The following is a 25526-nucleotide window of genomic DNA, read 5'->3' on the forward strand; positions in this document are numbered from 1 at the left end:
TTTCTATCACCATCATCCCCTGGGGCCTGGCCACTGAACAGGACCTTTGTCACAGTGCTGCACAGAGAGAAAATATAAGCTGATAATTTGCCTCCAAAAAGTACAGAATAGTCTAGAAAATACGAATGCCTAGGTATCTAAAGAGAGACTTGCAGTAATATTCTGTGAAAGCTAAATTTTGAATAACTGTTTATTCTCCTGTATATTGCAACAATTGACTATATCTGAAATTGTTTTCTAAGACTGACTTTATTTGGAGGTTCTGCTCGCATTTTAAGATTGAGGCACTCCTCCCCCAGTAAACACAGATGTATGACACTGTCATTTGTGACTGTACTCCTGCCAAGAACATTGGATTCCAATTAATGGTTCATCTAAGGTAACAAAACCCAGCATGGCTAGGCAATAAGGACTGTCAAGGGAACAAGAGAATTATTATGTAAACTGATTTTATTACTATGTAAGCAAAATAAAAGTTCAAATAAAGTGTACAGTAATATAAAATATTACTATTTTTGGAATAAGCAGGGAATTAGGAAGTATGCAAATCTGCCTATTTCCCAGAAAAAAGGGCTGTGAAAGATTAAAATTTGTAATATCCCCAGAATATCTCAGTATAAAGATGAACTACTGCTTGCTCCTAAGCAAGTCAGTGGTTAATATGTTGCTTTTTCCATGGAAGAACTCCACTGTGTATTATGCTGGACCTTGTTCCACAGGCACTGTCTACCAGGCAAAGCAATCAGCAGCAGAGACAGCTCCAGGCTCACTTGGGCCTGATGCTAGGTTTGGTTTTGGATCAGAACTGAAGAAAACCACAGCTGATGTCCCTATTGCTGGCTGGTGCTCACCCACAGGGCCATGGCACTAAGTGCAGAGAGATGCAAGGGCAACCTACCTGCCAAAACCAGGGGCTGCAAGCTGGCATCACCCCAAAGTTTCCTCAAGCCAGCAGCGATGGCAACAAAGCCCAGGCACGGCAGAGAGCACCTGAGGTACTCATAACTGCAAATACTGAACCACAGTAAAAGACTCATTAGTGGCACAATCTAGTTTCATATTCTCTTTTCCAGCTAAATCATCAGAGAACTTTTTGGAGCCTGACAGACTGTCCCAGTTGGAACACATCCAGCACAGTGAAGTCCTAACCACTTTACCAAGCTAAGTGCAATCAAGTATTTAAATTAATCAGAATACTAACATTACATTTAGATAATATGAAATGAGCACCAAAGTGAAATCTCAGCTCTTCTATTCTTCCCTATTCTCCCATTGTACACACCTAACTTCTAATTAGCTCATTTAATGTAAAAAGAACAGAGAGCTCTGTGCAGCAAGGAAAATAAAGGTCTCAAATTCCATTTCACGTGTCTCATGGTCCTTTCTCTCCAAGCCCTGGTTTCACTTGCTGAGTGTTACTAATGAAGATTAGTTTATTCAATCTCTCCTGCTTTTCCCCAGCAGCCTGAGCTGCCTATAGTCACCTGAAGGAATTGCTGTCAGTCCTGCCTTTGAAATGAGCAGCAGGTTATAGGAGAATATGCCCCAAGCACCACAGATCACTGGTGGCATTTGCAAATCAAAGCTTCCACTTCTGCAGGAGAATCAAATTACTAGCTGGAGCTTTTGGGACACAGCTCAAAGTTAATATTGGGGGAATAGAGGACACATAATGTTTAACTGGCTCTTTTACTTGAAGTGTTTTCTTCTTTTCATAAGTATTAACTGTGCTATCAGGTTTAAGTTACCTAAGAACTTTCCTGTTATTGCAAGGAATGAGGAAAAATCATCTGCCACTTATTTAAGGCACTGCTACCTCATGATTCAGCTGGAGCTGAATTTCAGTCCATCACTACAGCACGATTCTGAGCAGAACCCCCCATATCATTTTTGCTTTCTGATCCCTCTGATGTTACCAAGTTCCAGTGCTATCACAATGGAAATAACAAAACATACGGACTATATTTTTTCTCTTTTCTTAGAACCTAAGTTTGAGAAAAAAAGAGATAGCAAATAGTAAAAATCACCAAGTTGACAACTACAGCATTAAATCAGATGATGAGGAGAATATTTAGAAGAAATTCATATGAATTTTATAGGAAATGAGAGAAAGAATTGCAAAAGCTACCAACAACATTGTTTTAGAATGAAACCAATGACAAGCACCATTTAAAATCCAACAAACAAGTTTCTTTTGACCCACAGAAAGCAGATGTAGGCAATGGTCTTAAATGAAAGGGCTTTTTCTTTTGTGATCTTTAGATACCATTAGTGAAAACTGTATAGCAAAAATCCCAAAGTATACCAATGATACCTTACTGTTTTTCATGTAATTGAAAGCAGAACTCTGTTTTTCCTTTCCTACTGCACCTAGAATTAATTGTTCAAAAACACACAAGCTCCATTAGTTGCTGCTAACATTTCTGAAATATTTGGACAACAAATATTCAGATAAAAGCTCTGTTAGCAGACAAGGTCTTTTGCAACAAACTTCAATAAGTAAAAAAAAACAAAAACAAAAACAATGTAAGCAAGAATCTCCATTAAAAAAAATTAAACAGAACTAATGAAACCCAAACCAAGCAACTAAAAACCTCAAGTTCTTAACATCTTCTTTCTCAGCAGAGGAGGGGAACTCTGTGGTATGACAGGGCATGTCTGCATCGTGGCACTGCACTGATCCAGCACCTGAGCCTTCCCTCCTTTCCTGCCTCTGCTCAAGTCCTAAGTCCCACAGACACCCAGACTCCAGCATCTGGCCTCACAGGGAAAGCTGCTGGGAACTGATCACAACTTTTCTGAGCACAAGATGATACAGCAGGGTGAGATCTCATAGCCTAACTCTGGGAGGGGTTTAAACCCCACAGAGGAGTCATAGGCTGCAGGAAACTCTCCTGGTTGGTGTTTGACCCAGAATGTAACAATAAGCACCACGGATTTCAGTGCTGCTCTGCAGGGAAAGGCAGTATTCACTCATCTGTTTCCATCCTGCATGCTGCCTACTCAGTGTCTGCATATATGTTTCTGCTATGCAGGAATTCAAAGAATAATTAAAAAAAAAATAAAAACAAACCAAACCAACCAACCAACCAAAATAAACAACCCAAACAAAAAAAACCCCAACAACAACAACAACAATAAAAAAGCATTCAAGGGGGTCCCATGAATCAGAAGCAGCGAGTCTTTTCTCCTTATCTTTTCTCAAGGTGTACAATCACTTGCAAGAACAAAACCAAAAGCTAAAACTAATGAAAAGCCCTTTTACTCTTTGTAAAGTAAAGGCACCCTAGGTGCCTTCCATAAAGGTTATTTCATGTTTGCAGGTCCTGGGTAACCAAAGCTGGAGCAAGGCATTGCAAGGTTATGGCAAGTGAAGCAATTTGCACCACCAGCACCCTACATAACAGCTTTAGTATTCTTGGTAAATTCACTTCATTCTCTGATTCTTAAAGGAAAAAAGCATTAATGCATCATTTGCAATGCTAACCACAACAAAATGAAATCTGCTTCAGCATAAAGTCAGATACATAAGGAAAATAGTTTTTGCCAGAACTAGATTATTCCTGTATTCTCCAGGACATTTGGTGACTTAAAGTCCCAGTCAATCATCTGGGATCTGGGAGCAAGGCTTTTGTTAAATCCAGACACAGCTTGTGCACAGCAGAGATGCTCCCCAAGCCTGAACAGTGATAGAAGGATCTGGGTTAACTCCAAAACAGACCTCCAAACTTAATTTGTGATGCAGAATAGTAAAAAAAGGATCAGCTTTTCATGAGAATTGAATTAAAATTTTAAACTATGGTAAATCTTATAATTTTAAAAAACAAAACAAAATTAAACTCTTAATTCATAAGATGCGAAAATCACAGTAGTTATTAACCTAACTTAAATTAACTGGCTTATTATTATAGTAAGTCATCAAATGTACTTAGCATTCTTTAGAGCCTTATAGTCAATTAATATAGCATGAAATTGAATCAACTCAGGCATCTAGAGACATGGAACCTAGATTTAAATGAAAACTTCAGCCTCATCCACCTCAGGGTCTGCAAATTTGGGGCCACCTACCACATTTTCTTCACTGTGACAGGCACAAACCCTCATTTATATCCCGTATCGAATTTACCCAGAAACAACTGAAAGAATGTGAGAAAACCATCTCCATGATTAAATTTTACAGCAGAAGCTAAGCCCAGTGGGGTTTTCACCCTTTGAAGCAAGCTCTGTCTGACTGAGGGCCAGATTTTCTGAAGTGATTAGTACCACTGGGGCTGAATTTTCAGAAGTGCTTGAGCTGCAGTCAGCCCCTCAGAAGAAGCAGGAGGGTTTTCAAAGCAGCACTGGGTTTCCCACCAGGGAACCTCGGAGCCCGGCAGGAGCCGTGGTCCCCAGGGAGCTCCTGGCTGCTCAGCACTCCCTAAAACCAGAGCACCCCCCAAAAACAGAGCCCTCCCCAAAATCAGAGTCCTCCCCAAAACCAGAGTCCTCCCCAAAACCAGAGCCCTCCCCAAAATCAGAGCCCTCCCCAAAAACCAGAGTGCCCCCCAAAACCAGAGCGCCCCCCAAAAACAGAGCCCTCCCCAAAATCACAGCCCTCCTCAAAACCAGAGCATTCCCCAAAACCAGAGCACTCCCAAAACCATAACCCCCCCAAAACCAGAGGACTCCCAAAACCAGAGCACCCCCCAAAACCACAGCCCTCCTCAAAACCAGAGCATTCCCCAAAACCAGAGCATTCCCCAAAACCAGAGCACCCCCCAAAAAACAGAGCCCTCCCCAAAATCACAGCCCTCCCAAAAACCAGACCCCCCCACCATAACCAGAGCACCCCAAAACCAGCACCTTCACTTGGTGCTTCACTGCCAAATCATGGTGCTTACACTACTGGCAACATGTTGCCCTAAAATAAGGTTGCTAAGATTCACCGCTGGCCAAAACCAATTATTCTTTATCACAACAAAAAGCAGGAAGGGAAATGTTATATTTTCTAATATCTCCGAGTATACTTTGCAGAAAATCTGCAAGCATTTACAACATTTGTCAAAGAAGAAGAAAGTGCTTGTTCAATGCTGCATGTGAAAGCAGCTTACTGGAAAAGATGAAAACTTATTGCCAATTTTGAAAAAAGAAATCTTTGGCTACCAATGAATAACTAATCTAAGCTAACAATGTCTGGAAATAGTTTTTTTGGAACACACAAAACTTTCTGACGGATAAAAATTAGGAAATTAACGTTTATTGTATTATTTCAAATGTAACTGTTTACACTTGAGGAAAATAATGGAATAATATCCACTTGGAAAGTTTTTATTTTTAAAAAATCGTTTGTAATACTCCCAGAAATTCCCTCAGCCAAAAGCAAAGAAGTTGCTTTTGAATCAGCTAGAAAAAAGAACATGATACTACGGGCATGGGCTCAGTGTACAATGAACACCAAAATGGCTTTATAAAAATCTTTGTGAAGATCTCGCTAGCTGCTAAACATTTAAAACATACCACAAATAACTCCAGAGTGTACTAGATGTCTTCAAAATGTACTTTTTCATAAAACAATGCAGCATGAATAATGAGCCCTCTCCCATTTAACACAGACACGTCCCACCCTCACAGGAAAGGTGCTCAGTTGCTCGTGTTTAGATTAACTTGGGCAGTACCACATCCCCTGCATCCTTCCATGGCTCCCTTGCCATGGGCAGGGACCAGGCCTCCCACGAGGGCTTCAAGCCCAGAGAAGGCTGATGACTCCCAGCTCCCTGATGGGCTCCTGGTGTGTCCTTCCCACCCCCAGGTACCTCATCTTAGCCAAAGGGCCTCCTGCTTTGGGTCAGAGAGAAGTGAAGGGTCTACCAGAGGTGAAATTAATGCTGCACAGAGAGTTTAAAGGGGCTGCTCTTCTGCAGAACCTCGAATTCATGATTTTTCAAACTAAGGTGATGCCATACACTCATTTATGTGCACTTCTACATGCAAAGGTTTGATGCCATACACTCATCTATGTGCACTTTTACATGCAAATACAGAACATTAGCTATTTGGTCGTATTTGTTCATGCTTCATATTCAAGGAATTTGCTGTTTAGAATTGGATTTTGAAAGTAAATTAGCCATGCAAACATTCTTCATGTAAGAATGCAGTTGCCTGCCAACACAAACAAATAATTTTAGTATTTGCAGGTATAAAATTCTGTGTAGAGCTCAGGCATTTTTACACAGTAAGTATGAAACTGGAGAGCTTAACTCATTTGACAATACAGTCCCTGTATCCATTTTTATCTGTAACAGGCTGCTCTTTCAAAATTGTGGATAGATCACTTTGCTTTCAAAAAATGACCCTTAAATTAATAATATGCCATATAGTAACAATTATAAATTCAATAATATGAAAACAAAAACTACTGTCAAAGAATGATTCCGTAGCTTGTATGCCATACTACTGGAATCTGCTGAGAGATGGAAGGTGCACAGAGTCCATTGCTCCAGACTCACACAAAATCAGTTCTAGAAATCTCCCTTGACATTCTAACCTCAAAGAATTCAGTTTTTAGGCAAAACCAGGAAGGGTGTTTTGCACTCTCAGAATTCTTCTCACTTATTCCTAAAATTTAATTATCTCTTTATCCTACCAAGCCTTGAACACATGCTCCTGTTTTTTAAGTCCACCAAATTCAGAGAGGTTACTCACAACACAAGCGAAAACAATCTAAACAAAGGCATGCAACAGCATGGTCCTGGATTTTAAAGGTTATGAACTCTCCAAGTGACCACAGTCCTTGTGCTTTACTGAATGTCTCTATTTGTACACAGAGAGAATGCAATTGGGAGGAACAAAGGGACAAGCATCCATCCTTTCTGTATCAGCTAGAGCAGAAACCTTAAAAGCAGAATAGGACTGGTTTTGATTTTTGTTTCACTTTTATTACATGTAAGTTTATTAGCTGATGCTAATACATCATTATCACAATATTGTATCTCAACTATAATTACACTGTGAACATAATAAGTATCCTCAAATATTATATACTGTTTCCTCCCTGCCTTCAAAACTGAACCAGCAATACCAGCTGTTATGTAGCCTGGTCACCCAACATGAACAAGCACCAAAATATGCTTAAACCTTACCCATAAAGTTCCTAGTTTCTTTTGCAGATTCTTGCAAAAGAACAGCTTACATATGAGAGGAGACAAATGACCCATTTTTATACTGCATTACTGAAAATCCTTAAACAGTTAGCCTCAAATAACCACAACCTAACAGAAACACAATCCTTCTGAAATATTTCTGAAGCTGCTGTAAACTTTCTTCATTCAAATATTAAGTACAATTTGCCCCAGAGATTTTATTCCTTTAGTTATCATTGCAGACCTACTGCCGTTAATTTGTTACAGAATTTTACCTCCTCTACTTTCAGATCATAGACAATAATCATCAAATTAATTCAAGGAAAAAGACAATCATTCTGTGTTTTCTGCAGGAACTCAGAATACAAGAGGTTATGCTTTCACATTTGCAAAGACTGGAAGACTTGACAGACTGTTTTCTTTCTGTTCTCACTCCAGGACAGTACATCTACCCTGGTGGCCATGCTGACATTAGCCATCAAAGCTCAAGACAGGGCTATGAGCCAGCTTGTTTCCATATGACACAGCCCCTGGGATTTACTTCCCAGGTATAGCAGGGGGCTTCTGCAGCTGCCTCACATCTGGAATGGAGCAGGTGAATCTCACCAATACAGAACTCAGGTAGACTGAGATGTTCTGCCACAGCACAGGGTACTGGGGTGGTACCCAAAAGCAGTGACTTATGATGGAACAACACAATGTATGTAGAAGTTGAACACATTAAGAATGCCCAGAGAGCACCATCAATTGAATTCTTCCCATAAACAATTGATGTTTCAATGAACTAATAGATTTCCTTAGAGTAAATTGCATAAAATACCACATCTGAAAAAAAGGAGACACTTAAATGCACACATGCCCTACTCTGAGAAGATGCAGTTGGGTAACCACACATAAAGTATGAGCAATGCTGATTGAAGTGAGGGGGTTAATCTGCAGGGGAGTTGAGAATGGACTAACACTAACCTCTGGGTAGCCTCCAACATCATGCACGTCGATTCCAAGTAGATGTCCAAGTCCGTGTGGCATAAATATTGCACCCAGATGAACCTTCACCATGTCATCTACATTGCCTTTCAGAATGCCAATTCTAGTCAGCTCCTCCAGATGGACTCTGTCAGCCAGACGGTGCATATCAGGCCAGGCGACCCCTTGGAGAGCACAAACAGGCAGCTGAGTTAACTATTGCTAAAAGTTTATTAACAACAACTTTCAAAAAACAGATGTAACACATGTGCCCTTTGTTTATATAAAAAAAACAAAGGTGGAAAGAGCAACTACATTTTCACAAAAAACATTTTAAACAAGACAAAACTATTTTAACATCTCTGTGAAGTACAGAAAACTACAAACAAGAGAAACAGCAGCACCTTATGATCCAGACTGATATGAAAAGATGTTAATATAATGTATTTTAGCATGTCTACACAGATGCAAATGAATTGGTGAATCTCCTATTAGAATGTCAACTGTAGATTGCAGTTACTTAAAATGCAGAGCACAGAACATTACTATCCTATTATTTTCAAGAATGATCATAGCCATTTAGAACATCTGACATGACACTGACATGGACTTCTTTTCTACGTACATTGAAGATTTAAAGCCCACATCTTTCTGGCAAAGACACTCTCCAGAAATTAATGATTCCCTTGTGTTAATGGGCTGTGTAAAACACAACTCCTCTAATACATGTACTAAAACAGCATTACAAAATACTGTTGTTTGACTAGAGACAGAGTGCCAGGATACATTAGGTTGCTATTATTTTGGTATAGGATACAATTTTGTTTGACAAAGTGCTGGGGAGAGGAGGGAGGAAGAAACCAGCTCTTTTGTTAGTAACAAAGTACTGTCCTAATTAGTTCACCATGGCATTGAGTCATCATCAACAGAGCAGCAGTTGCAGAGTCAAGACAACTAGGGCTAAGGTACAGTTGAAGAATATTTTCCTTGTTCAATTTTGGCATGATTAAACAAAAAACAAAATGAGCAATTTTTAAGGCCAAGCTCCCACCAAGTTCCATTCGCTTTAATCCAGTTAAACATGCAGCTCTAGGGTCTTGTGAACATAAATGTCGTATCTTAATTGCATTATCACTTTTTGCTGAAGGTACCGAGGCTTCAAAGACCAAAATAAAATCATCCTATGGGAGTGCTTGGATAAAGCACTCAGCTGTCTTTTATGGCTCTGATATAGAGACCAGAATCAAGCTGAGCAGCAAGTGGCTGCTCTGTTCTGCGCAGGCTCTCACAAACCAGGGCACCTCCACGCTCCCAGGAGCCGTGGCTGGCCGGCAGCTCGGTGTAATCCACGAGCAGGCACTCGGATGATGCCAGTCAGAGCACCCAGGGATGCAGCCTGCTGCACACAGGCTTCTGCCTGCCAAGCAAGGCCACAGGGCAGAGGACAGACACACACATACCCTCACTTGCTACTTCCTCATGAAAGCCAACAGTGCCCAAGTGAGTGGTGCTCACCCAAAAAACGCGCGCTACTTTTATGATTTCCCTACTTTAAAAGGGAATTTAGACTTTTCATCCAATACGAATCAATACAACTACACCAGCTGCTCTTTGACAACTGTTCAACATATTTTGTAATTACTTATCTTTCTGAATATTGATTGTATTGCAGTTTTCACTGCTCTGGATTCACCTGTGCTTCACAGCTCTCTCACTGTGATGTTCCACACACAGTGGAACAGTTAGGTTCCACTCTATTGAGTAATAAATTGAAATCTCTACAATTGATCTCATCAATATTACACATCACACTAAAAGACTTACTGAATTGCAGTTGCTTTCCTGTTTATTTCATAGTTATGGGAATACAGAATTTCCGTGCCTAAGTTGAGGTTCAGCTTCTGCAGTTTGCAGCTAACTCCAACTGCTCTAGAAGCCTTCAGTCTTTTTTTTTCCTGAGGACACTAGATGTTCTTTCAAGATCTCTCCCGTGACTTCTTAGCTAAGTATTACTACAAGTCACCTATTTTCATTGCCACAACTGCAAAGGCACACGTAACAACATCTGATCCTGGTCAACTGTATGAAGCCTCACCCTCTCTTGTTAAAAATGAAGGTCAGAACTCCACGGCTGGAAGACAAAACACACCCAGCCATATCCTGGATGCTCTGGATCCAGCTGAGTTGTCTGGGAGCTGAGGTATGTGTTGTTTGCAGCTCAGCTTCCCTCTGCAGCTCTGCTGTACTGTTGGTCTCAACCCCAACCCGCAGGCTCCACTTAAAGAGACACAGTCACCTTTGTCAAACCGAGGAAGAGATACTAAAGGAGATACAAATATCAAACTGATCAGAAATAAAACCACCAAAACCACATATCCACTTGTACGCTGTGGTTTAACAGAGCAAATGAATGACATTATTGCCCTAACTGAGAAGACTGCCACTGCCAGCTGTAAACCCTGAATATCTCCAGGCACACAGCAAATCCATCTCCTTCTTCCCTCGTTCCTACCTTTTTGTTTTTCCCTCATTGGCTTAAACTGCAACTACTTCTCCTCTCTTTCTGCCCAGTACTCTTAATTCCCCATCTGTTTTGGTTTTTGTTCATCTTATCTGTTTCATTAGAGACTGAAGACAACAAAAAGCTCTACTGTGAAATAAATAATGAGGCTGGATGGAAAATCTGCAGCTTTGGGCTCTCTCTTGGAGCTAGGGTGGTGCTTCAGACAGAGCCCAGGAAAATGACTCTGGACCACTCTTTTATCATCCAGCCAGTGCCATGAGCTTTGCTAGATGTGAAATATGTCAGCTCCAGTTCTCTCCCACATGCTGCTAGAGCTGCAGACTGCACTGGGGCAGCTCTGGGCACAGGAAAATTAAGCTTCTGCTGGAGGCACCCTGCTAAAATAATACAAATCTTGGTTTACAAATAAATAGGTATTCAAAAAGTCTTAATTAAAAAGCAAAGGGTTTATAGATAGATTGCACTTTCTAGTCTATTGTCTGGCTTCATGTTGGTATGCTATTATGACTATGGGGTGGTGGCCATCCCCCTCCAAGACACTTAACCTACAAGCCTTGGATAAAACACTCAAATACAGACTATTACTTGAGTTCTAAGACAAAATAGGAAGATATTTTGAGCTGACTAGAGACAGTGAATTATGTGGGGTGATTTCTCTGGTCTTCACTTAAAAAATGGTGATATCCTTGTCTTGTTTGATATGAAAGGATTCCCATCATGCTAGGAATAACCTTTAAGAATAAGGTTCAAAGAGATTTCTACCCATTTCTTAAACAGGTAATTTAATAGAGGAAGAGGATCTAAATGCAAATCTTCAAATATTTCCTACTACCCTTATAATATTCAAAACATTTAACTTTGTGGAGAGAAAAACTATTTTACAGTACTAAGGCAATTATTTAAAAGTATAGAAAAAAATCCACTGAAAAAAAAGCAACAACTGTAATTCAAGGAAGATGTCTTTGACCATTCTATACAAAAATATATTTATATATTGTATACATTTACTACAGAGTAAACAGAAATATATGGTGCTTTAAAGTTACTTTAAAACTAAAATTGTATTAGTTTTATCTGCATTTGGAGTCTTTTTAATGCAATGGGCTGTGCAAACCCAGCTGTCTCTGGGACTGACTGGCATGTTCCACTCAAGTGTCATTTAGACAACTAGTAAGTATACTTAAAGAACAGAAGTCCTTAAATTCTGGTAATCTAATTTTCCTTTGTAGATAGTGAACTTCCAATAACTGCAAAAAGCAGAGAAAGCAGGAAAAATTAAGTGTCAGAGTAGATAGCTTCATCAACCTGACAACTTGATAAAAAGCCATGCACAGAAATTTTTGGTATTCTCACATGATGTACAATTTAACAATGTGGAAGTGCCATGAGGAGCTGCAGTGAGAATATGTGAGTCCCTCTGTTAAAGCTCAGAGGTGTCTACATTCTGCTCAGATGTCTGTGCACACATGTGTGGACAGCTTTAATATGTTAAAGAAAACAGTAACAACGAAGAGTCTGTGGGCAGCCAGGGAATATTCTGCCCAACAGATTGCAGACTTGCAGATGTGAAGAAAAAGAACTGGCTAAACAGTGTTGAATGTATAACATTTTGTATAAAGAGTACTTGATTCATAGAGGCTCCTTAATGTTCAGACACTTCAGCTTTTGGATTATTGGGGGTCCAGCAGAGACTTCTGTGCCCTGCTGCAAGCTGACAGGAGAAGTCAAACACCACATTAGCATTCTTGCAAGGAGAAAAAGCAGTTAAAAGCCAACCAAATCCCACAACTTCCACACCTCTACCATCGGGTGTGTGAGTTACTTCAGTGGCTGCTCTGCAACATGGGCCAGCACTGACCTCCCACCAATCACTCACCAGCATGTTTTACTCATGTATTATTCACAACTATTATTTTTAAGGTTTCAAGAAGTTTATCATAGTTGCAGACATGCTTTTTGTGTAGAAAGGTTAGTTCAGTTATTATCTTTAAGCCAATTTATAAACCAATTATAGTCCAGTGACAGATGAGGTTTTAAAAGTCAGATTGGAGGGTCCTTGGACTTTGACAGCTTGTACCAAAATGAGTCTGTACTTAGGAAAATCTGCTGATGAGGTGTCTGCTTCCTTCTTAATTCTCTGCCAAATGAGATACTGGGTAATACAGGTCACTGAACCAGTGCCTGGCTCCCCAGGAAAGCTCAGTCCCAAGGCTCATTAGGCTGTGATTTGTTCCCTGCCATGCAGCATGTGCTCAGGAGAGAGGTCAGGTCAAAACCCACCTTCTACAGCAATCAAAACACTTGAGATTCCTTGAGATACAGAGTGAATGAGCTACACAGCAGCAAACAGACACTGGAGATGTCCAATAGACCATGGATTAATTAAACAACAAAAAGCTAGGGAGGTTATTAGTTTTCAGACACCATGCAAACAACACAGTGGAGGTTTGCAGATGTGTGAGGTACCACTTAAAAATGGCAAACTTAGTGCATTAAGCTTGCCAAAGGTTTTTTTATTAAAGGTGTCCCCTCCATTAAGCTGAATGTTATCTGATACTCTTAGATATTACTGTGAAAGAAAGGAAAAACATAAAATTAATATTATTTTACTTCCTTGAAAATATTTCCTCTCTGATATCTCTTTCCCAAACCCCACAAAATTTCAGATAAAACACCAGGTACAAGGTCTCTGGAACATCATATAAAAATCTCTGCAATGATGTATGACCTTTTTGATCACACCAATGGAAGAGATTTTTGTACCCTCTTTGCCCCCCCCCCCCCAAAAGAAAGAAATACTTCTAGTGAAAACAGAAATCAAAAGCATTCCTGTCTTTTGATGAATATACCATAAATTTTTAAACAGTAGAATTAAAAAGATGAATTGCCATAACACATCACACTATAAACTGCTCCACAGTTGCTGTTAACTCACTAGTATTTTCATCCCAGTGATTATTATCTGAAGTTTTATTAGAAGCCATTTGAAAACATAAAGTAGAAATAGCATACAAAAATAATTCAGAATTACTGCGTGGTATTTAGCCACTTTGGTCAGAAAGTACTCTGAAAAGGCCTAACAGGATTTTTTTGGCCACTACTTAGGGTATTTTGTGGTTGTAATGTGACAATGATTAAACCACAAATGATTTAACAGGGTTTTTTTTGTTGTTGTTGGGTGGGGTTTTTTGCCAACACAGATGTCACAATCTTACTAAAAAAAACCTTGAGTATGGCAAGGTTGTAGTAACTTCTCCCCAAATTGTGTTAAGGTTAAGCTACATTTAATTTCCAAGTATCCACAGACAAGGGCAAAAGGCCCAATGTCCCCTGGCAGTGCCACTGAAATGGCAGACAGAACACACAATCCCAGTCCAGCCAGCAACCCACTGGAACAGATTGAAATCTGCCAACTGGCAGAGACCATATCAGACATAAAACAATAGGTCTTTAGAAATTCCAATCAGACCCAGTTTAAAAAACAAACCAAAAGATAATTTAAATACTAGAACCAATTATCTTTCCCCCCTTCATTTGGGTGCTAGAGAAACAGTTGTCATATTTGTGATTTTTGTGCTTTCTTTTTGGCCCACTACGTGAAATACTCAGTAATTGCTCTGTTTTTGAACTTGGTGTCTTGCAGCACCAGGAAAGGCAACTCTGCCATGGGGTGAACCCCCCAAATTCTGTACTCTAACACTGGCAATGTTTGGGCAACAGTGAAGCTGCTCAAAGCTTCATATACTGTGTAGATGACCACAAGGCTCAAGGGGTGAGCATTAGATGACTACATGGATGCCTAATTCGGGGATGCAAATTTTGACTGTACTTTACAACTGTGGCATAGCTACAACTGGCTGCCATGTGATGAGAAGAGCCTGTTGACATTCTCAGCCCAGTTACTAGACCTGACCCTGCCCTGTGCCTGGAGCCCCAGTGCCACAGTTCTGAACCAGGATGGACTCGTTCAAGAGTCATCCCTTTATTCCCCAGAAAGGTGCACCTGCCTTACAGGAGGGAAACAGAGATTGATCCTCACCATGTCTGAAATTTGGACTTCTTCAAAAGGCTGAGCAGCACTGTGCTATTCAGCTGTACTGTGACATTCCTTTAGCACCAGTATGATGGAGGTTTTCAGCAGTAAGTCCATCCTCCCAATTATAAACCCTGCACAAGATGAGCTGTCACTCATCAGAAGCAACATGAGGATAACATTCTGCCATGCAGAAACATTAAGCAAAGCAATACCAATAGATGCAGATGTGGACCAAGAGGAGGGATTTTTCCATGTCTGGATGCAGCACTGGGATTGAGCAGTGCTGGCAGACACTATAGATTTTACAGCACGTTCCTTCCAAAACAGGTGTATGTTGAAGAGGAATAAAAGAAAAAGATTGACAGAATGAAGGAAGTGCTTGGAGGGAGTGATAGTGATGTGGAAATTTATCAATCTTTTGAGCTCAGAAAAGACTCTGTTTAGATAAGACTCAGGGCAAACAGCATAATTCATGTCTAGCAGGTTTGCACTCTGTCAGCTACAGCTGATGCAGTGTCAAGATTGAAGGACTTGTGAACTTTGCACTTCAACTCAAATTACAACATATAACAAGCACAGTTCCTGAACACTGAGCTGCGAGAAAATCAGCGTAGGTACTAAAAATCAGACAAGGTACAGGCAGCTTATTCCCCAAAAGTCACTATTAAAACCAGAATTGTACAATGTAACAACATACAGAGTGTTACAATCAGGAAAAAAGGTTTTAAAAAAAAAGCCTTAAAGCAAAATCCATTCAGTATAGAAAGGCTAAAAGATCTGCAGCTAATTTAGGCTGAGTCTGTAAAGACACCTAAATGTATTTGCTTGTGCAAGCCACATCTTTAAAGAATCCCTGAAAGTAGTGAAAAAATCCACATGTTAAGCTGAGCTGGAAAGCTGCAGGTTTGCCCCCAAACCATGGGAGCTCCTGCAGACACTGCTCAGGCATCTTGAGATGAGAGGGGCTTCAGGGCAGAAAGACCCACCAGTTTAAAGTGCCTGTTTTTATATTCTTGGGAGTAACTCAGCATTATTTTAGGCCTCTGAATGCTGCAGTGGTCACTCTCTGTGGGACAGCTCCTGTCCAGCACAGCAGGAAGAGCAGCCCCCAGGTCTGCAGTCAGAGACCTCACATTTCCACAGATTGCTGCTTTCACAGAGGGGCTGCAGGATCTATTGAAGCTGGCAGAAAATACTCCCTTTTCTTTTACCTCTTGCCATAGATTACTGCTGTGCTGAACAAGGTTAGGTTACTTGACCAACGAGAGCTCTAGCAATCAATCCTACCATTTTTATTTAATATCCTGGAAGAATAAAGAATTTCAGTTGGATTGATGGTATTGTCTATGCATCCTTTAGTGCCTTCTGCTTTTATTTCCGAAGTAGTAGCAACACCTTAACCATTTATACTGACAAAACCAGAATTAAAGCACCACAGAAAGCTGTACTACCTTTGCTGGGTCCAGCTCAGAGAGTTTTCATGAATATTTTGTTTATTCATTAATTGATGAACATTAATGCCAGCAAAAAAGTGCAGCCAACTCCATTCAATACAGAAGAGAGAGAGAGAGCAGATTACAAATAGCTTTTTAAAACATACATTGACAAGACTTACTTTCCAAACTGTCTTTCAACACAGTAATGCATTCTGAACTGCAAGGAGGGAAAAATAATACTGCAGTGGCATTCAGCAAGATTTGTGAATATCAAATATTGGTTGCAACATGCCCTAAAAGCATTTGTTCTTCAGAGGAACTGGAATAAAATCTTCAACTTCTGTCATTAATATTTTATTCCTGAGAAGAATTGTTTTGCTGCAGATATTACAGCAGTTTAATAATGATCAGCAGTGCTTTGACTAAAATATGACAATCTGAATGGGAATAATTCATATGGGCATCTTGAAATTATACAAACTGTAAGAGAGATTGTGCTCTCATACCCTTCCCTGTTGTGCTATTGTCAAAAATTCCAGTTTACAGTCCAGTTTCTTTTTAAAAATTCACCAAAATCAGCTACTGTTTTTGTACAGCACAACAGAGAAGCATAACCACATGGTGTTCCACTGTTCTGGACTACACAAAATAAAACTTAGAATTACTTCCATGCAAAAAACACCCACTGCATGTGAATAAGAACCTTCTACCTGGGAGGATAATCATTAGTAACAGTTACAGTTTTCTTTGGGTATAATAGTTTTCAATCCTAGTTGGATACAGTGACAATTACTCTAAAGCAGTATTAGAAAGCAAAAATAAATCTGAATTGTAAAGAAGTTACAGAACTGTTGTGGACCAAAAGAAGAAGTAATCTGTGAAGCTGCAAATTTTGAATTTGCATATGTTTCCAAGCACAACTCTGCTCAACTTAATAACAGAAAAACCTGCTGGTAATATGATCTGCTATGCCAAATATATACCCTAGCTGTTAGTCTTCATTAAACTGTTTTTATTAAACAGTTCTTTAATTGAGTTATTTTAATCTTTGGTCTTAGTACTATTCTACCTGAGCTGGATTCTCCATTATTCTTTCTTTGTTAGAGGCACTTTACTGGAAAATAGAACAGGGAATCACAGTGCTGGTTTGAATTCAAATCACAGCATTTTTGTTGTCTAAATAGGTTATTTATGAAACTGGTAGTGGTTCACTAAACTTACTTCCTCTTGACAGTCTCACAGAAAGAAATGTGCCTCAGTATTTAGGTACCAAAGGAGGACACACCATCCAAAATCTACATCCTGCTGTACTAAAATACAGACCATTCACTCTGTAAAGTCCCTGGGCTTACCTCTCTACCCCCATCAGCTTTTCTACTTCATCCTTTAGCATCAGGCAAACAGGGAGGAGGCAAAACACTAGAAAATAAAGTGGCTCTTTGTTTTGTCCTTCTAATTCACAACATTCCTTGGAAGGCTGTACATGGGAAAACTAGCTAAGACAACCCTTCCATTGCAAAGCAGTTAGGAATTTACACCAACAAAGAAAACCTGAAGAAATCAAGAGAAATGCACAAAAAGTGCTCAGAGTTTCACAGAGCAGCTCAACCCTTAGGCAGTTACAGCTGCCCACAGGACAAAGACCACATGGGATTAACTCTGTTCTGCATCCTTCACCTACAAATCCTCTTGAAGCAAGGGGAAATCAGGAGTGGCTGACACTCTAACTCCAGGCAGGACGTCACCCACAGAACACACTGAGCCTGCTTGGCTACCTGGCTCATGGTAGACCTGTGACATTCCATCCTAGAGAACTCCCAAGAACTGTTTCTCCTGGTCTTCAAAGGAAGTCCTCAGGGTCAGACCTACAGAAGGGCTCCCCTCTGTATCATTCTGTATCTCAAATTGTTCATTTTGAAATTGTCTGAGCATGACAAAGAAATTACAGAGTGGAAGGGTTGCTCCTAGTATTAGAGCAACACCTTCAAACACCTATTCTCAACTGCAAGACCTGACCCAGTGAGGCACCTGGAGCAAAGACAGAGGAGGTTCCATCAGCTAGAGAACTTTCTGAACTCTGCTGGCCTGTGCTCACCAGCCTGCTCCCCTTGGCCTCTCTACCTCAAAACACCCGAGTCTTTTGCATTTATTTAGCATCTACAGAAAAAGACTATCCATTTCTTGTAGGCTCTGAGGATCAGCTGGTATCTACATAATAAAAGGATCTTTCACTTGCTTGGCATGTAGGTCTACTTCTTTGCCTGAAATGTTTTTGACTGTTCTTGAAGTGTACTTGACTGCACTTTCTTGATCAAAGATTATATGGCAATCCTGGCATCAATGAAATCTGCAAAGCCTGATCTTTGATCCTGGAAGACAGGATTTAAGAGCTTAAAGAACCCACATCTTTAAGTGAAACTGGATTACTGGGAAAACCACACACAAGGAACCTTCCAGCCCTAACATGGAGAAACCTCCATCTTGTGTTGTTGAGATGTTAGCCCTGGGACAGAGATTTTCTTCAAGACCTTCCTCAAAAGCATTTATTGGAAAAGCAAAGCCTGAAAGCCAGAGGCAAGGCAATGCTCACTGTCTTGGATAGTAAAATGCAGAACTTGGGGATATGCATATAAAATGAGCTCCAACTTGAAAAATGCAGAGATACAAATTCTATAGGGAAACCCTGTGGTAATGTCAGTATCCCAAGGAGGAATTCACACTGCACATAAACTGATGTGATAAACAACAACTTCTGTGCATATTTGGAACTAATTTTTATTTTTCATTTTATTGAAACAAACAAACATCAATCAGCAAATATTCCCAGCTGCATAGCTAATGTCTGAATGCAATTTTGATTCAATAGGGACTCTGTATACACAAGCTTTTCAAATCATAAAAATGTAGAGATAGGGACTTGAGTGGCTGCCAACCTAGCCTTACTCAACTGTTCCCTGGGAGCAGTTTGCTAGACAAGGAGATCTTTCTTGAAACTGGAATTTAGGACAATAGACCTTACAGAGCGAGGTGCTTTAATTCCTTCTTCCTCACACTTCAAATATTAAATGTATATAACTTTAAAGACTGAAAAAAATATTTTTTAAAACATAGATTTTGCAGTAGTAACCAGCTCGCTTCCTTCTCCTTCTCCTGTGATTTTCCATTAGTCTACAGAGAAGACAGAGAGTAATGCTTGGAGGTCCCAGGATGCAATTGCAAAAGGATGAAGATGGAAAGTATGTGATTGCTCCAATATTTAGCTCATTAATCTTAAAGACTCTGTTTATGCTCTAATGCATTAATGCAAAATACTTCTAATTGCAAAGCTGAGAGATAGGCATACTTCCTTTTCAGCTCTTCTCAACACAGTAGCAGCTTCACACATTTCAGAAATTTCAATGTTTCTATAAACAGTAACTGTACATAGAAACTTTCTACATGTAGCAACCATACTGTCCTCATCAATTAGGAATTAAGTTTATAGAACTGAAATTATTAATATTCTCCAAATGCTTAAGATAATAACCTGAACAATAAATAGCAGAAATCACTTGAGAAGCTGCACATAATATAAATACACAGTCATTTGCTGCAGACTAAGAGGAACCACTCCACAGAAACTTCCCCAACACTATCACTGACAGTAACACATTGGTGCAAGAACACCGTGGTGCCCAGGGCTGGGCTAGGAATGATTGCACTTCACAGACACTCCAGCACAGCCCTGCCTGTGGGCTGGCAGCACCACCTGCCCTGGACAGAGCCACAGCTGAGTACACGGGCACTGATCCTCATCAGCATCTCCTTGGCATCTACCACTGGCATTTCCACGTGCACGTTTCACAACAGAGTATGGAGTGATTCAGGTTAGGAGGGATACCAGGAGGGTACCAAGCCCTGGCTCAGAGCAGGGTTAACTTTAAAGTTACATCATTCTTCAGCAAACTGTTTTCTTGAGGTTTCAGAGAGGGACTTACAGCGAAACAAATTATTTCACACTTTTTTTTTTCCCCCCCAAAGATATTGATATTAATTCAGAAGAGCAAACAACGGTGGTCTCCCAGGAGTAACCAGCTACAAATGATGAACAAAGCTAGCACACTGACATTGGATCTAGCACAACTAGGATAAAGAACGAAGAGAGATAGATTTGGGAGCCATGCACATGTGCCCTTTCTAATCCTTCAGATCCTTCCACTACTAACAGACTTGCTCACAAAAAGAGTCTAATCTACTCCTGCAGTTCAGGCTTTCAGCTGCTGCCTTAAGAGGTGTCCACTAGAAGTGCTACAGACATCAGGGCTGAGACCTTTACCCCTGCACTCTGCAGCCTCATGCCTACTGAGGGTGTGCTACACAATCCTTTTTTCCACCACAGTTTGCTTTTTTAAGCCTGTGCAATTATGGGGGCTACACTAAGAGCAGTAATTTTATGGTTATAGCATCAAGGACTCCAGAGTTGAGCAATATCAACTGACACTGTCCATGTGAGCTTTGCTTGGACCCTTGGAGCTGACGTGTTACGGTTCAGTCCTTTAGTTACATGAACATCTGCTTCTTTACACACGATTTCAATAGTATCTAGGCCTTTTTGATGCTGCTGCCTATTCCAGTCCTGTAGTAAAATCTTAAAAAATGTAAAAAAATTTTCAATTACACTTGCCAGAGGAACAGACACAGGGCTATGTTTTGCAATGTAGGCAGCTGGCTAAAGGATAGAAGGCCTCATGCAAGCAAAACTGCAACATCCATTCATGTGTTACTACAGACATGGAAGTACCAGTGGAAAAACTTCCACCAGACCAAGCAAAGCTCCCCACCAACCACAAGATGCAAATCCACAGGAAGCTCCAAATTCATTTACATCTAGGGCTACCCAATTTGCAGAAGACTGCAACCTCCAAGGCAAGCAAAGCTCCTGATAAACCACTGAAGATTTCTGTTCATTATATAACTCCTCTTCCATCTGTTACAAAAGCTGAAAACAAGCAAGAAAAAACCCAAGAGACTTCACAAGCAGGCAAGCGTGGCAAATGCACCTAAAAGTTGCCTCTGGTAATCAGCAACCTTTCTTGCACCAGACTCAGGTTCCCAGCAGGATGCTAAGAAACTTGTTTCAAACACAGGGGTTTTAAAAAATTTATTTTACATTTTTTCATTAATAATTTTCTTTTATTTTACCAGAGTTTGGCTTGACAAACTGAAGTGCAATTTGCAGAAAGGCTGGGCACTGAACAGCTGCTGCAGCGGTCAAAAGAGCTGGGGTTTGAGCAAGAACAATGTTCACCTCTCTTAAAAAAGATCTTGAGCCTGACAAATTTCCATCTTGGAATCCCAAATGAGTCAACAGCTTTTATATTACACTTCTCTAGCCTGTTGGCTCCTGCCTGCAGAAGGGGGACTGCTGCACACTTGCACACCACTAAGATTCAGTCCAAGCAAACTTGCCTGCCCATCACCTGTGTACTGTTATGATGAGCACTCTGAGAAAAACTGGTGAGGACGTTGAAAATTTTGGATTCGGAGGAGGCTTTGTACAGTAGGCAATAAACAGCTCCAGGCCATGTATAGAACAAAAGGTTAAACTAAATTACTGAAGAGCTGCTCATTAGCTCAGCTCTTACTGTTATATGGGTTGGTGTGAAGACAGCAGAGAGAGAAAAAATGAATGTATCTGCAGGAACATTTAATTCCAATCATCCTTAGAGGTGAAATCTCTTGGTTGTCCTCACTTACTGCATTTTGTTTACACAGTGGAATTTTGAAGTGCATGAATTGAATTAATTTCAGATGAAAGTAAACTGGGAGATGTGCTCCAGGACTGCATTTAATGTGCCTCAATCTTTGGTAAATCCAATGAGATTAAAAAAAGGATGCAGAAGTGAGACAAATTAGTCCACTAACTGGAATACTCTGTGACATGTGGCATTACAATTTCACTCTTTTTAAAACTATTCTTTCTATGTAGCATATCCCTATACAGTAAATTGTTTCTCAAATCACTGTTCTGAGAAAGAAACAGACGGTGCCTCAGCCACTGAAGGAAATTAAAGTGTCAATATTCTGCACATCTGCCCCTGTATTTTAGTTCTGTGGAAGAGGAAATTTAATGCAGATGGACTTGATACAATTAAGAATATCCCCTAAGCAGAAATGCAACATTCCTCTCTGACATCTTGGATCATAGGCCTGACTTTGTAGGAAAGACAATCAGCCTACTGCCACACAAGTGCACTTTTTTGACTTTCCCTTCAGTGACAAGCATCACTGTCTTCATCAGTGCTCCATGTTCAGTGGTTTCAAAACTGCTGCTTATGCAAGACTAAGTCTTCCTCTCCTTTTATTCTAAATAGATTTTGTTTGTGGCAGAAGTTGTAACAACTGCACTGAACTTGGGCTGTAATCCCACAGTGTGTTTCTTAATTTCCAGAATATATTATTTGCCTTGCAAGAAGGAGTTCTGTTCTTGGAGTTGTAAGGTAAGGAGAACCATATAAATGATTAGAGCTGTTTGTACATTTGCACCATGCACAGAACATAGCCAGATGAATGCTTCTCTATAATGAAATAAAATGTTTTGGAGTATTTTTATAATTATAATGACTGTTTGTATATAGAAAGAGAAAGATAATGTATTAGGAAGTCAATATTATCTCTCAGCAAGTACCTGGAATCAAAAGTTAATTAGGTTCATATGAGAGCCAAAGTGAAAAAAGAAATGCAAATCTCTGAATTATATACACCTATACAGAATGTTTAAGACTGCTAGCAAGCTGTGTCCTTCCATAAACACAGTTATGTAAGCCAGTATTTGGTCAGTGACTGTCCCTAAAGTACTCGCTCCCTATCTTGCAGTCAGAAAGACCCCAGGAATCATTAACATCCTGATGACAACTACGAGATGTGCCCTGTGACCCTCTGCCCCAAGGCACAGTTAAGGCCCCAGATCTGCAGCTGGAGATAAACACCATTTCCTACAGCTGCTGACTGTGCTGTGCCCACTCCCCAGCCTGCTCCAGGAATGGCTCCTGCCACCTGACCAGTCACATGGCTGGCTTTGATCTTAGGAACTCTGGGAAGACTAGCAAAACAACAGCAACATTAACACAGGCTCTGTAATCCAGAAAATCTCACTCAAACATGATGGCTCTGGATTTTAAATTTAGTGCCTCAAATCCTTCAAGCTCCTCTGCCTCTTCTTTTGGAGACCCAAAGTATTACAGGGAGTAGAGACACTTGTGAATTCACATCATCATTTCCTGCTCCCATCTGTGATAGTACCTGGCTCCCCCTGGAGCAGGTCCTGGTGCTTTAGTCAAGGTTTGCTTAAGGAGGCTGCAGCCTCTCTCCCTGAAACGACTCCCTCTGGACAGCAGTGACCATGCATCAGCTGGCATCAGCCCCTTGAGGGGCTCTGGGGTTTCTTAGCAGCCTGACAAGTATAGATACAGAAACACTAACAGGTCAGCCTTTCCACTTTTTCAGAATGCTGGTCTTCCAGGAGATCTTAAAAAGGACCTAAAAAGCAGACTTTTAAGATGGTGAAATATTTTGTGTTTTACCAGACTCTTAACTGGATCTATAATTCAAGAGTCCAGGTTGCATTTCATTGCACTCTGAAGTACAAAAGAAATTACACCAATGAACAAGTCCACAGACCATTTTCTGTTGATGCAGAATTCATGATTACTAGTCTCATGAAGAGTGCAAATGCATTTGTACTGCTCTTACAAACAGGCAAAACAACAATAAGAATAGAAAGTTCAATCCCTTTTTCTGCCAGAGATTAAGAATGATTTGTCTGTCTGTGGATCTCAAGCTCCCAAAGCTAGTAAAAGACCCTTGTGACTACTTCTCAGAAATACTCAACTTAGTATGTCCTTACGTTCTGACACTGTAAATAAAGTGTTCAGCAAACAGAAAAATTCTCTACACCACCCTGAGCACAGCATCATATTAGCTCTCAAATTCTGAAGACAGTCTGCAGCTTAGCTTAAAATACTGCTGAAAATGTTACATGAAATTAAAGGTGACACTGAATGCAACACAAACTGTGAAGAGGAATAGGGACAAATCTTCAGGGGAGGAACAGCAGATGATGAATGCACATTGTTTTTAATAGCTAAAAAAAAAATAGCAAAATATCTACTCTCATTTTGCAGATAAGCATCAAGTGTTATTTCTCCTGATGCCTTGAGAGGCTGCCTAAAACAGAGGCAAGACAGTGTTACAGGAATAAAGTAGGTATTTATTAAAAAGGCCTTCAAAGGATACACCTTGCACAGTACAAGAGCCTGGCCATGGTTCCACCCAAGATGGACAACAGAACACACATTTTCACACTTTTGTAAGTTTTGATCTATCTACATATAGGGGTTAATTGTCCAATTACAGCTCCAGGTTATAAAGTCCCATCCTCCCAGATTGCTCTCCACAATTCCCTGTTGTTTACACTTTTTGGGCCTGAAGCTGCAGTGGTGTCCTTGGTTCTTGGGCAGGAAAAGGACTGTTTTGTCTGACTGAACTGTCAGGAGAACTTACTAACACTTTATATGAAGTCCAGAGCTATATACTAATGCAGTAGAGAATCTGCATAATACAAAAGCTAAAACTCAAGGCAATCACTTCTTTCCAGGCTGCCCAAATAAGCAGTGCTGCAGCCAGCCTGTACAACAGGAAAATTGCTTCTGTTCTGACTGGCAATCCAGAAAGCAGAGGCACTCAAGGCCTGACGACTGAAGACTAATAGAGCACATTTAAAGGATAAGTGTGCTTTGTGCATTGAGTTCATTCTTCTCAAAGACATTCCATTAGTAATACTGAGAAATGCTCAAGTACCTTCGCCAGTGACAAAATCACAGCAGCAGCTAGCTCTGAAACATTTATTTGCTGGCCTGAAAGCAGAATGGGAGAAAAATAAGGCTTTCATTAAGCCAGACAGTTGTTTCAAATGAAAATGTGTATTTCTTGAGTCAGTTTGCCTGCAATTTAAAGGCATACAGTGAACTACCCAATAGCCAGTGCTTTTGAAAGCTTTTTAAGGTTAATCATCCTTCCCAAAGATGCATATTCCATCCCCTTTTTCAACAGAAGATTTCTATTGTGCCTACACATAAAATATAGAAAATGCTTAAAACAAACTGAAGAACAGTATGTGCTTACTTGAACTCTGACTTCAGCATTTCACAAAAGCTTGCTGAAAAGATGGCTGTCTGTGTAAAGACATATCTCAGTAACAACTCAGATCCTCAGAAGAAGGGAAGTAAAAAAAAAAAGAAAAAATATTAAAGTATATTATTAATTGTGTTAATAATTGTTCCTATGTTATGTCTTTAAAAGTGTATGGAAAACATTGTGCATCCTATCTCTGTATATTAGGAGCTGCTTAACCATGGAAATTAATTTTATCATCTTGTTCCCTTCCAACACTTTCTAAAATGCAAACA

General features: G+C 40.2%; 1 protein-coding gene across 3 annotated transcripts in view; it reads right to left on the bottom strand.

The window, feature by feature from the left end:
• Nucleotides 1-25526, bottom strand: part of PEPD (peptidase D) — a 136515-nt gene that overhangs the window by 12078 nt on the left and 98911 nt on the right. For all 3 annotated transcript variants that reach the window (XM_062500032.1, XM_062500030.1, XM_062500029.1), the window contains one exon: nt 8085-8269. In XM_062500032.1, the coding sequence (XP_062356016.1) occupies nt 8085-8269 (185 nt within the window). The remainder of the gene's footprint in view (nt 1-8084; nt 8270-25526) is intronic.

Source organism: Cinclus cinclus, chromosome 11 (assembly GCF_963662255.1).
Source record: "Cinclus cinclus chromosome 11, bCinCin1.1, whole genome shotgun sequence".
NCBI lineage: Eukaryota > Metazoa > Chordata > Aves > Passeriformes > Cinclidae > Cinclus > Cinclus cinclus.